A 12,783-nucleotide genomic window follows, 5' to 3' on the forward strand; every position below is an offset into this window, starting at 1 on the left:
CGCGATTTATTCATTGTATTATTTTCTCAAGTCTTTAATTTCAAAATGTATAATACTCGCGTAAAATCAAACACTAGAAAATACAAATATCATCAAATTCATATTCATACCCAAAAGTGTAATAAATATGAAACCATCTATTAAAAATATTAGTTTACTAATTATTCAATATAAGTATTAAAAAAGGATAATAATAAAGTTATTACTTACCTTTTAAGCGGACTCATGTTGATGTAATTTCACTTATTTCGATGACATTTTAGTTATTTTGAAATAAAAATTGCGTATGGCACCTATTTTACAACGAAAAAAACGTCTTGCAATAAAAAAATTATGACTGATGGATCTATCTAAAGGCAAAAGATTAAAAATTACGCGTTAAAAAATGACTTTAAATTAAGGATATTTTCCTGTGCAGATAAGATGCGCACTAATAAATGCAACCACTGCGGCCAGCCAGACAGCCCGGACTCTAACCGAAATAGAAAGAGAAACAGTATATCAAAAACCCAACTATACTAAAATGACTTTTTTTTAACGTTGCTTGCTAGCTCCCGAATAGATAAGGGTTGCTGATTGATAATTCACTTTAGAAGATTCACTTTTACAGTAGTTTTGAATACTTAAAGTAGGTACCTACCTACCACATTTATAAATTCGTGCGAATAGCGACGTGACGCCAGTTAGGGTCATTGCGCCTGTTCGCGTCCACATGCCTATTCGCGTCCCTTTTGCGGATATCTTTTAGAAAATTCACGAAAATAGGTATACCTTAAGTAAAATGGTAATAAGAAAACTTTCCGATAATACCTCAATGTATGAGAGACATGCACACATATTCAAAATATGCCTGTGCACCGCCTATCCTATTAAAAAAAATATTTAATTTTGGCAATTAGGCGAGAGGGCTAAAACCACAATATACAGATACATACAGTAAGGAAACTTCATACAAAATGTTCGAAATGGCTCCCCCCCCCCATAAAGCGTGTTTTCGAGGGTATTGAGGGGGATCGATAGTAGCGGGTGACACATCCACAGATTTTGAATATAGTATGGAAAAAAGTTTAAAGTGATGTCATTTCACATTAAATAAATATCGATTGTTTCAGTTTGTAGCCCTTTCAATAAATATATATTTGTATCGTATCTGACTACAAGTTAAAAAGAGACTATTTTTTAATTTCTATAGATATGGCAGTATGAGTTTTAAATTATGTTGACATATTTTCTACCAAAATGATATCTACAAATAGTACCTATTAGGAGTCCAGTCTGTTTAAAGACCGCATCTATTTTTTACGCAATCTAGAAGAGCACGAAAATCTAAAAAATGGATACCTTAAAAAATCTTGTTTAAATTTATGTGCATAATTACGTAAATATTAGGGAAGAAAAAGATAAGTAGATATTATAATAATTATTGTATTTTTATCGATACGTGACTTTACCACTTTTTCAAGCACTAAGCCTGTCAAACTATTTTCTTTTTCATCCTAAAACAAAAAGGTTATATAAAAGGAGGTTCTATGTTCGTATAATAATAATTTTAATTTATTTTTGCATATTTTGTGTTTTTTAATTTAATTTAATTTATCGTTTTAAAAATAATTTAGTAGGTATACCTACATACAAGTATTGTTAATTCTGGTTTAAAATAATTATTGAAAACTTATATGTATCATACAAATATCAAGCATTATAAATAATTTAGGTAGGTACCTACATTAAAATAGCCTTCGGCGTCCAAAAAAGACAAGATTTCGAAATATAGCACTGAAAAAAACGTACCTATTTACTTTTACAAGGTATATATTTTATTGAGATTGTTTCTTCTTGTAAATTCATATTTAGGCTACACCATTTTTTAATTTTAACGGGTTTTAATCTCAAAATTACCACAAAGTCAACTGTGAAAAAAGCAAACAGAAATATACAGGCCGAATTGATAACCTCCTCCATTTTTGAAGTCGGTTAAATATCAAAAAGGTAACAGCCCTATAGCTATACGTCATAATTTCATCGCAGGGCCTTAGTTTCCTAACTGTATGTACGTAGTACATATCTGTCAACTGTGCTAAAACGCACGGGATTTTGAGAAAAAATTAGTGCGCAGCGTCGCATTTGACGGTAAGTATCTTATTGTTAAACGTGAATTTGTTAATATGTAACTGTTTCATTACTTTGCTAACCAAAACATGGAATAGTATGGATTATGAATCAGCTTATTTCTTTTACAATTAATAGCTAAAATAAGGTGGACGCGAATTACTACACCGAATTTGTACAACTTCCATTTTGCGTCCACGGTGGGCGCAAACTATACCTATAGTGCATTACAATAGAACATATTGTGTCCACATTGTTTTTCATTACGTATCAATGAATTGTTTGTTAAAATATTGTAATTTAAAATAAATTGTAAATTTTTGACTAAGACTGACTTAATTTTTGACTGACTTAATTTCGACATTCGCCAGGGAATCAAAACCGAATAGTACCATGTACTTTACGTGAACATAGACACTTCAAGTTTGGTACGAAGCCACGTCTTATAGCACAAATAAGGGAAACATTGAATAAATAATTATTTACAGCTAAAACCTATGAAAAAAAACAGGTTAATACGGAACCCTCGATGTGCGAGTCCCACTCGCATTTGGCCAGTTTTTATTAAATAACTATATTATTCCTAAATAAATAAATTATTAAAATCTAATTTTTGCATTTTTCTGATAATATATCACGTAATACACTCTTAATTCCTTTTCTAAGCTGGTGGACGCGAACTGGTCCACGGGTGGACGAAAACTGGAATTTGTGGACGCGAACTGGGTAAAACGCCTAATTCTGCTATTTGTCTAGATAAATAACAAGTGATAACTGCGTTAAAAACAACCGACTTCAAACTTGCACTTGCAAAAATGCCCATAAAATAAAAACTACTGGGCCTATCCGAATAAAATTTTTATGGGACCAATTCGACAACATCCCGCATCGAACAAAAAAAGAATCACGTAAATCGGTTCAGAAACCTCGGAGTAATCGGTGTACATACATAAAAAAAAAACATACCGGCCGAATTGATAACCTCCTCCTTTTTTTTGAAGTCGGTTAAAAACTACATGATATTTCCAACACAGTTAAAAGTAAATCTTAAAATAGACTATGTAATGAACACGTTACATACATTTTGCGTTGAAATTTGTACTGGAACATTTTTATTTTCTCCTTAAAACTTTCCAACTGCACTAAGTGGACGCGAACAGGCGCAATGACCCAAAGGGTCATTACTACACAAAAAAACCATTATATGACTCAATAAATTAGAAGTTTTATTATTCTAGATGTTTTTCATCTGTAGACTACATGTAGACCCTATAGACCGGGAGATACTGACACAAAATTTCGAGATTTTCGCTATTTTCCGACGAGTTCGACTAACGCCCACGCGACTGCCGCCGGTACCAGCGTTCACACCATCGTTTTTCTTTTTGTCATTGCGTACTAAGACCCCTGTAGAACCGCCATCCTGTTACAAATGACTCGAAATTTTGTGTCAGTATCTCCCGGTCTACTAGATACGTACTATGATCATTGATTGGCCGTTATTGTACAATGTAGATTTTTATTTATAATCGGCGTAATGGCGGCAAACATTGACGATCATTTATTGGGCCAACGCTGACCAATATGAAGAGGGCCCATTAACCCTAGAAAGATAATCATATTGAGTAATACGGGAAAGATAGTCATGCGTCAAATTTACGCATGTTTTTTAGTTAGCTCTAAGTCGCGGTATATTGTTTTTTTTCTATAAATTGTAAGTTATTATATATTTACAGTTATGTTAGAATAATTAATATTACAAATAATTTATTTTTAATTATTTTTATACATATAAAAAAACGAAAACATTAAACGTCTGCTTTAAATCTACAATTCTTGTAACACGTATTATTTCTAATAAAAACTTATTTTTGGCTACAATTATCAGACTTTTTTATATCTTATATATATGTTGTACATATATTTATATAAAAAATAGTGAGAAACAAGTTTAGCACATATCAACGTATGCTCACGACATAATATAACGATGTTACATTTTTTGCAGGAGGAATTTGCCTTTCGTCATATTTCAGAAGGACAAATCGTATAGTAAATACGTTTTTTTTTACGGAAGGCCTCCTCAGTACTTTCTTACGATGTACCAGATACTTCATTTGGCAACAAATTGGAGATATTATCACGCAAATATCTTATCAAAGCTGGTGATTCTAAACACCCACGCATAAACAAAGAAGACGGTTCCATGCTTCTATATTTCATGTTTTTTTGACTCGGATGTTTTTGTGCTTTGATGTTAACATTGTGGCTATATATTTAATATGCAATATCCAAGCAATTTTATTGATTCCATAAAATAAAGCCATTGGCCATCTCATTGTCTTACTACTATTGAACATCAGGGAACACATTCGGTCTAATGCATCTACTTCGCCTTTTGCTTGAATGTAATATATCATCTTTGCTTTGTACCTCATCGGGAAAAGCTTCTTCTGTGTCACTTTGCTCGTCATTTTCAATTTCGTGGTCCTCCTACTTCCCTATCGGTTTCTTCACAGGGACCCTCATCGCTTTGCATAAGAGCGGCTAGTATACAATATTCTTCCAATTTTCTATCCCCAATTGTTTTCTATATTTGCTTCAATATGTATAAAAATAAATTTTAAACATAAGTCACAATATACAGTAAAAATAAGCTAAAAAATATTCAAACTACCATAGAAGTCAAAATCTTAAAAGTCACGGTAAAGATAATCATGCGTAATTTTGACTCACGTAGTCGTTATATTTCAAAATTGGTTACTCTAACTTTATTGAGACGTATACCATAGGGTAGCTCTTAGTGACTTATGAAATGTCCTATAAGCACACCCTGGACACTCCATACAAAATTATCGTTTTGACAGTCACACTGTAGAGACTGCAAATGTCTGTGTTAACGCTTTATGGTTGGCACATTTTTGACTAGCGTAAAAAAAAATTCGCGTTTTTCTGATGAAATACATCCGTAAACAGCACAATATCTAACCATTTTCTACGATAAATGATAATCACAAATCCAAAATAATAAAATTACTTTAAGTCAATTTGATTAATGTTGTCAATCTTCGTTGCGTATCGTCCCTGTAGAAAAATATGGACCATTTTATGTCTGATCGTGCGGGGTGAGGTAAGTGTTTAATTTTGGCGGGAGGCGGAGAGTGTCCGTTCTGTAGCGTTTAGCTACTATTATGTATTCTGTGCTATAAGCACAGTTATGGATTCGCGACATTTAAAAAGATAAAGCTATATTTCGAAAACGCAGGAGTCATTTTGACGCAGACTATCTTTCTAGGGTTAATAACGCGGGTTTACACAGTGGGTAGGTAATTGTGTTCGTTGTTCGCCTCACCATTCGCATGAACGTGTAAATGTCGTGGTCATATCGTAGATTTGATCATTTCATGATATGAGTGGCCATTTCACGAAATGGTCGCATATCGTGAAATGGCCAACATAGTTTGATCAGATCGTTAAATCGTCAACGTTTCACGATTTGGTCATCCACATTTGGCCAGATCGTATAAAATATAAAGAGTCCATAAAATATTAAAAAAATTCAGAATAACTATATTCTAAAAACTTGTTTAATGTCATTTAAGTTAGTGCTGCGGCAGCGGCCGGCGAATGCCAGAAGCGAATCGTTTTTGCAATAGAAAACAATTAGGTTAGGTTAGGTTACACTTTGACAAACAACGCACGAGCCGAGCGAGCAAAGCGAGCGTGCCGCGGCAGCGGCCGGCGAGTGCCAGAAGCGGATCACTTTTTAAAAAACAAACAATTATAATAAATAATAATATAGAAGTAGTTCTTAAATTATTTTATTTAAGTCGCATTTTTTCTTAAATACATATAAGATATCCACATTTTCCATAGTACTCGTACCTCTTCGTCGTAAATTCTTTGCTATGACTTTCTTCATAATATTGTTATTGTTTAATATTGAATGAATTATGAAGTTTTTAACTTCGAATAATTTAATTTTCGCCAGCGGCCGCCATCTTATCACATAAACACAGAGCTTGCAGCGCCTCTACCAACGATTTATGTAACTATTTTACGATATGATCAAATAATTTTGGTCATTTCATGAAAAAACCGTGCGTTAATTGGCCATATCGTGAAACGATTTCTTATCATTGATCTGCCCAAACCACATCATGATGTGGCCAAACTAAATTGGCCATTTCACGATATGCGACCATTTCGTGAAATGGCCACTCATATCATGAAATGATCAAATCTACGATATGACCACGACATAAATACGATTACGTTTTTAGGAAAGCTAGATGTTTTGACAATGATTGATGCTACAGCATAAGCTTTCCGCCAACGACTCTACCCGTGTTTCGTAGTTCGTATAAATTCTTATATTGCACCTCTCATATATATATTATGTATATATATGAGAGGTGCAATGATCAAAATTCATAAGAAAGAGGTTAGACACACACACACACACACACACACACACACACACACACACATATACTCTTAAACTCTTGCTCTTTGCTCTAGCTCTTGCTCTAGCTCTTTTCTTCTTCTGGTGCATAATTATAATTACACATTCGTGTTCGTTATTCGCATCGTCACTACGAAACATTAACACGTTCGACTTCCTATGTTATTTAAAATGATAGTCGTAAATTAGTACATATTATACTATTAAATAACTATTAAAGCTAAATTCATAATAATATAACTGTAGTCAGTAGTAGGTAATTAACGCCGGCAAGTAAAGACTCGACTATGCAGACTGCAATGCTAGGTACCTATTATGAAATAATATTATTATTATCAACTAATAGGGTAATTGCGCCAGTTCGCGTCCACTTAGTGCAGTTGGAAAGTCTGAAGGAGAAAATAAAAATGTTCCAGAACAAATTGCAACGCAAAATTTATGTAACGTGTTCATTACATAGTCTATTTTAAGATTTACTTTCAATTGTGTTGGAAATATCATGTGGTTTTTATTTATCTAGACAAATAGCAGAATTTGGCGTTTTACCCAGTTCGCGTCCAAAAATGCCTTTTTGCGTCCACCCGTGGACCAGTTCGCGTCCACCAGCTTAGAAAAGGAATTAAGAATGTATTGGGTGATATTTTATCAGATAAATGCAAATAAAAATTAGATTTTAATAAATTATTTATTTACGAATACAGTTATTTAATAAAAACCGGCCAAATGCGAGTGGGACTCGCATACCGAGGGTTCCGTATTAACCTGTCTTTTTTTATATGTTTTAACTGTAAATGATTATTTTTTCAATGTTTCCCTTATTTGTGCTATAAGACGTTGCTTCGCACCAAACTTCAAGTGTCTGTGTTCACGTAAAGTACCCTGTAGGTTTTGATTCCCTTGCGAATGTCGAAATTTGCGAAAATTGGCAGCATAAACGGCTGTATCTTTTGATTCCTTATAAGTTTGATTTTTTCACTGCTTCAAGGGACCGTAGACTTGAGTATTCAAAATAAATTTCAGATTTATACCTCTACGCGTTACTGAGAAAAAGGGTCTTGACAGAAAGACAGACCGGCAGACGGACATACAGACGGACGGATATCAAAGTGATCCTACAAGGATTCCGGTTTTTCCTTTCTAGGTTCGGAACTTCGGAACCCTAAAATCAACATTATTATTAATATAATTCACTGTGTAAGGAAACTGGAAAAACTTAATTATATTTATCTTCTCATCATTATTAGAACCAAAAATTAACAAAAAACAAAGTTACGTTATGTAAATAAATAATAATCAGTTCTATTAAGATTACCTACCTACCCTATTTTTTAGTTTCTAAAGAATTAAATTTCTCTTTTGTATATTATTTTCTTAACCACAGACTCTCATTCTCAAAAATACTAGTCTCATTCTGTTCTTAGAATACCCATTTTAAAATGAAAAAATAGCATAAAAATTTGCTAATTTGAATGAAAATTTAAATTATCAACTTGTGGTCTTAGTCAAAAATTTACAATCTATTTTAAATTACATATTTTAACAAACAATTCATTGCTACGTAATGAAAAACAATGTGGACGCAATATGTTCTATTGTTATGCACTACAGGTATAGTTTGCGCCCACCGTGGACGCAAAATGGAAGTTGTACAAATTCGGTGTAGTAATTCGCGTCCACCTTATTTTAGCTATTAATTGTAAAAGAAATAAGCTTATTTATAATCCATACTATTCCATGTTTTGTTAGCAAAGCAAAGAAACAGTAACATATTCAAAAATTCACATTTAACAATAAGATACTTACCGTCAAACGCGACGCTGCGCACTATTTTTTTCTCAAAATCCCGCGCGTTTTAGCTCTCTCGTTTAATAGCCAAAATTAAATATTTTTTTTAAATAGGATAGGCGGTGCGCAGGCATATTTTGAATATGTGTGCATGTCTCTTATACATTGAGGTATTATCGGAAATTTTTCTTATTACAATTTTACATAAAGTATACTTATTTTCGTGAATTTTCTAAAAGATATCCGCAAAATGGACGCGAATAGGCAGGTGGACGCGAACAGGCGCAATGACCCTACTACGAGTAGAGGGAATAGGAGAATGAACATGGCGCCCAAAATTTTGGCATCTCTCTCTAACTCAAGCTCGGCCGAGCCGACGCGCTCTCCAGAGCCAGTGCGGTCCAAACATAAATTATTTATCGTTTATAGATTGTGTTAATAATTTAAGTTTTATTATGGAAAGTATATAGGTATAACGGAGACATGAGTCATGAATATAGCATGAAAATTATCTAACCTGATGAGGACCCGTCGCCTAAGCAAGATGGCGCTACATCATAGAAGATTTATAATAAAGCATTTACCTATTACATGTATGATATAGTCTTTGATATAGTATAGCTATATATATTTGTTATTCTACTCCGAAGATATCGATTTTATTCCATGCGAATCCAAGATTAAACGTACATAATAAACGGCGGGAAATATTTTTCAAGTTGTCGAGTGTCGAACTGTCGACTGTATAGTGTATACCTACGTTTATTAACAGCTAGTCTTAAAGAATGAACGTTCGTCCTTGTTTATCACAGCATGTACGAAAGAGATATAGTGATCTTGGACGGAGAGCCATGAACGCTCATGTCATTTGTGTAGTGATGTGTAAAATTTAAATGAAACGCGGCATACTTATATCGATGAATACATTGATTGAAACTTTAAAGTTATCGAACATAAAACTAGAAGTTATCGAACCTGTCCTGATGATCTTCCTGTTCGTACATTTGATCATGCTCGTCTTGGGACAGACTTAGCTCGCCAAACTGTTGCTCCACGGAGTTGGACATTGCACTTGATTACAATTTACACACAACACAAAAAACACCAAGAAGATACAAGATCCAAACAATTCACAGGTCCAGATAACGATGCACTCAACTAGAGCTAATTGAGAATCTAGCGAATCGTCAGGTAATTGATGCGATACGGGTTTGTAGATAGGTAAGAATGATTGATGTCACGATTGTTGGCTGAATGTTGGATGGATGGACGGCGACGTACGACAGCCGGTGCGCACACGTGCTCCGCTTACTGAGTCGCAGTTTATTTTTGTATTACATAATATGGGAAGCGGGCAAAGGCACCGAGAGCAGAGCGGCGTGGTTTAGGTACGGGCACGTGTGCGCCGCGCGTACGGTTCACTGGCAAGATCGCTACCCGACTGGCTGACGTGCGTGACTGAACCGAACGGGCGACGCGACGCCGATCCGACTCGATTCTCCTTTCATCAATTTCGTGTAGATTTTGTTTGAGAATGCGCGCGCTGGGCGTGGCTGACGCGGGGCCCGCGGGGAGCTCGCAACGCGTTCTAGTGACGTGACAATATCGATTTATTTTATCGATTAAAATATTCGAGGAAAACATGAATTTGTATGTATGCGTCACTAGCTCTCTTGCTTCACCCGTTTGCCTTGCTATGCCATTCCGCAATAAGAAATCATTATCAGTTAGGTTTTTTCTCTTGATACATATTATTGAGAATGTCTGTAATTAGCTAAATAGTTCTTTTTAATTTCAGGGGATCATTTAAAATGTGCAGTTTGACATTCAGGAAAGGACATTTTCGAAGAAGCTCTGTATTCCAAATATTTTTGATTCAGTAAAATCTTGCAGAAAATTAAACTACTTTATCTTCACGCAATAATGATTGACATACAACTTAAATAAGATATAAACTTTATGTTACATCGACTTCATATACAATTAAAATTCGATTTGCTTATGGCTTTGGATCTTTTTTGTAAGGCTGCCAATGACGAATCTTATCATAAAGAAAATTCGAGGTTGACAAAAAAAAACTATCGATATAACGAAGATATCACGGCAAATCCCTACTTAGAAGTTCGTGAAGTATATTCGTTATTGAATCCGCGTGCCGGCGCCCCGCGCCCATGCCTTTTCTACGGTGATTGTCCGGGGCCCGTGGAGGGCGGTCGCCTGACACCGCCTACTTCGTCCGGTACAGGCGTCACCCACTTCGTGTCCCGCTTCGCTATCCAAATCTACAGCGGCCCGGGCACAATGATCTCCTTTTTCTCCAGCCCGACGCCCTTCAAAGGTCCTTAATATTCTAGTTCTAACTTACTAGGCCCACGAAATGTCAAGTCGAAACGCGAGTTCGCCGTTCGAATTATGCAAAGGAATCCAATTACTTTGCTTCATACAATTTACTAATTGGTATGTAATTATATGATAGCAACGAAATATATATATATATTTTTTTTTATATCCCGACGTCAAGACGAGGAGGTAAATGTCGGGAGGTAAGAGCCGTTCGAGCGCAGCGAGTGAGGGCCGGCGAGTGAGCGTGCGCCACCAGCCGCGCTGCGTCACCGCTGATTCATACGTCGCTCTCACTATCGGGACCGATGCATATGCGGGTCATACAGCATTCTCCTATAGCGTCCCAATCTGCTAATAATAATAATATTGCGCACGATATCTGCGACAATTTTATGGCCAGTATAAATATTATATAAATTATAAGCATAAGTATAAATTTATAATAGGTAGGTAAGGTAGGTTGGGTTGGGTAAAAAATCTTTTCAAATACTCCGTACCTAATAAAATAGATGCAATAAATGGTAGCAGTATACTGTATACCTAGTTTGACTTGTCATCATTATTGGCGACGTATTCGGTATTTCAACACGCCGTTTGCGCGAGTCGCTCCTAGCGTCCGCGTCGGCTTGTCAGGAAATCTCGTGCAAACGTTAAGTTCTGAGATACATAATATAATATGTATTTATATTATTACAGGGCTTCAGTCATAAGCCAAAATTTAGCACGTTTTCTGCAGTACATCAAAATACATATTATCTTTATATAAAATTATTTGCAAAATCAGAAATTTCATTATTAAATAATTCGTTTTCGATTTTTATTTTAGCCTATTTTTATGATTTTATATGATCGAGCAAAATACATATGTGGTTGTGTAACAAATTAGCACACTTTTTAGGCAATATCTTGAAGTGTATAGATTATTTTTTCTAAAAGCGTCATATAGGTAAATGCAAATAAATACATGAAAAATTTGATATTGCAAACCAATTTACTCCGCTTCGCTGAAAGGACTCCCCTTATGGTATAACGTGTTTCATTAAAGAAGTGGCTTAAGCTGACGTTGACACTTGACATGTTATGGTAGGGTCCGCAAGTGTATCCTGTAGTCTGTAATATATATAACCTGTATTGTCTTATGTGTTTGTTCTAGCCGCTCCAAGTTGATCAAAATTTCTGCATTTTCCCACTCAGTTCCAAATGTTTAATGTCACAACCGAACAAGTCTAACTGGCTGAAATTTGAGTCCTGTCTCTCCCATATATGTATACTGGACATTGGCGAAGTCCCTTTTTATTGGGTGGAGCCATTAATTAAGAGAAGAAGAAGAAGAAAGAAAATAAAACAACGTAAATGGATAATTACTTTGTCAACTTTGTTGACAAACTGTTTTATTAAGGTATTTGTGTATTTATATGAATTACCATATTTACGTATACAGAATGCAACAAAACCCATAATACTCTTAATGAGCCCATAAAACTGAACAACTTTTCCCAAAGAACATATTAGGTCAAATTCCTATACCTAGTAAATATTCTAAATACATTCAATGTGTTTGGTTAGCAGGGTCGCCCGCGCCGGCGCGGCCGCCTCTTATCATTATAGTAGAGCCATTTTTAACCGACTTCAAAAAAAGGAGGAGGTTATCAATTCGGCCGGTATGTTTTTTTTTTATGTATGTACACCGATTTCTCCGAGGTTTCTGAACCGATTTACGTGATTCTTTTTTTGTTCGATGCGGGATGGTGTCGAATTGGCCCCATAAAAATTATTAAAATTAATTAAATTAAATAGGCCCAGTAGTTTTTATTTTATGAGCATTTTTGTCTGTATTTGTAAATGTTGCAAGTGCAAGTTTGAAGTCGGTTGTTTTTAACGTAGGTAGTTATCACTTGTAAGTTGTAATAGGCACCATTTGACAGTTCAACAAAATTCAACAACGCAAGCAACGTAACCTAGTAACGACGACATAGAATAACGTAATATTTCGTTTTGTTAGAACTGCACATTTGTCAATTACACTTTTTTCAATTACGATTACCTACACATTTATAATAATAATGTAAGTAATTTTAAGA

General features: G+C 34.9%; 1 protein-coding gene across 4 annotated transcripts in view; it reads right to left on the reverse strand.

The window, feature by feature from the left end:
• The window catches only part of LOC123705278 (insulin-like growth factor 2 mRNA-binding protein 1), a 78,614-nt gene that overhangs the window by 39,360 nt on the left and 26,471 nt on the right, over positions 1-12,783 (reverse strand). For 2 of the 4 annotated variants that reach the window (XR_006753289.1, XM_045653996.1), the window contains exon 1: positions 9,335-9,802. The exons of 1 other annotated variant lie outside the window; for it this stretch is intronic. Coding sequence is in view for 2 of the 3 variants with exons in the window: in XM_045653996.1 (XP_045509952.1) it covers positions 9,335-9,426 (92 nt within the window). In the remaining variant the exon portion in view is untranslated. Of the gene's footprint in view, positions 1-9,334; positions 9,804-12,783 lie in introns of those variants that run through there. One more of the 4 variants, XM_045653994.1, reaches the window with a different exon arrangement.

The sequence above is a fragment of the Colias croceus genome, chromosome Z (genome assembly GCF_905220415.1).
Source record: "Colias croceus chromosome Z, ilColCroc2.1".
Lineage (NCBI taxonomy): Eukaryota > Metazoa > Arthropoda > Insecta > Lepidoptera > Pieridae > Colias > Colias croceus.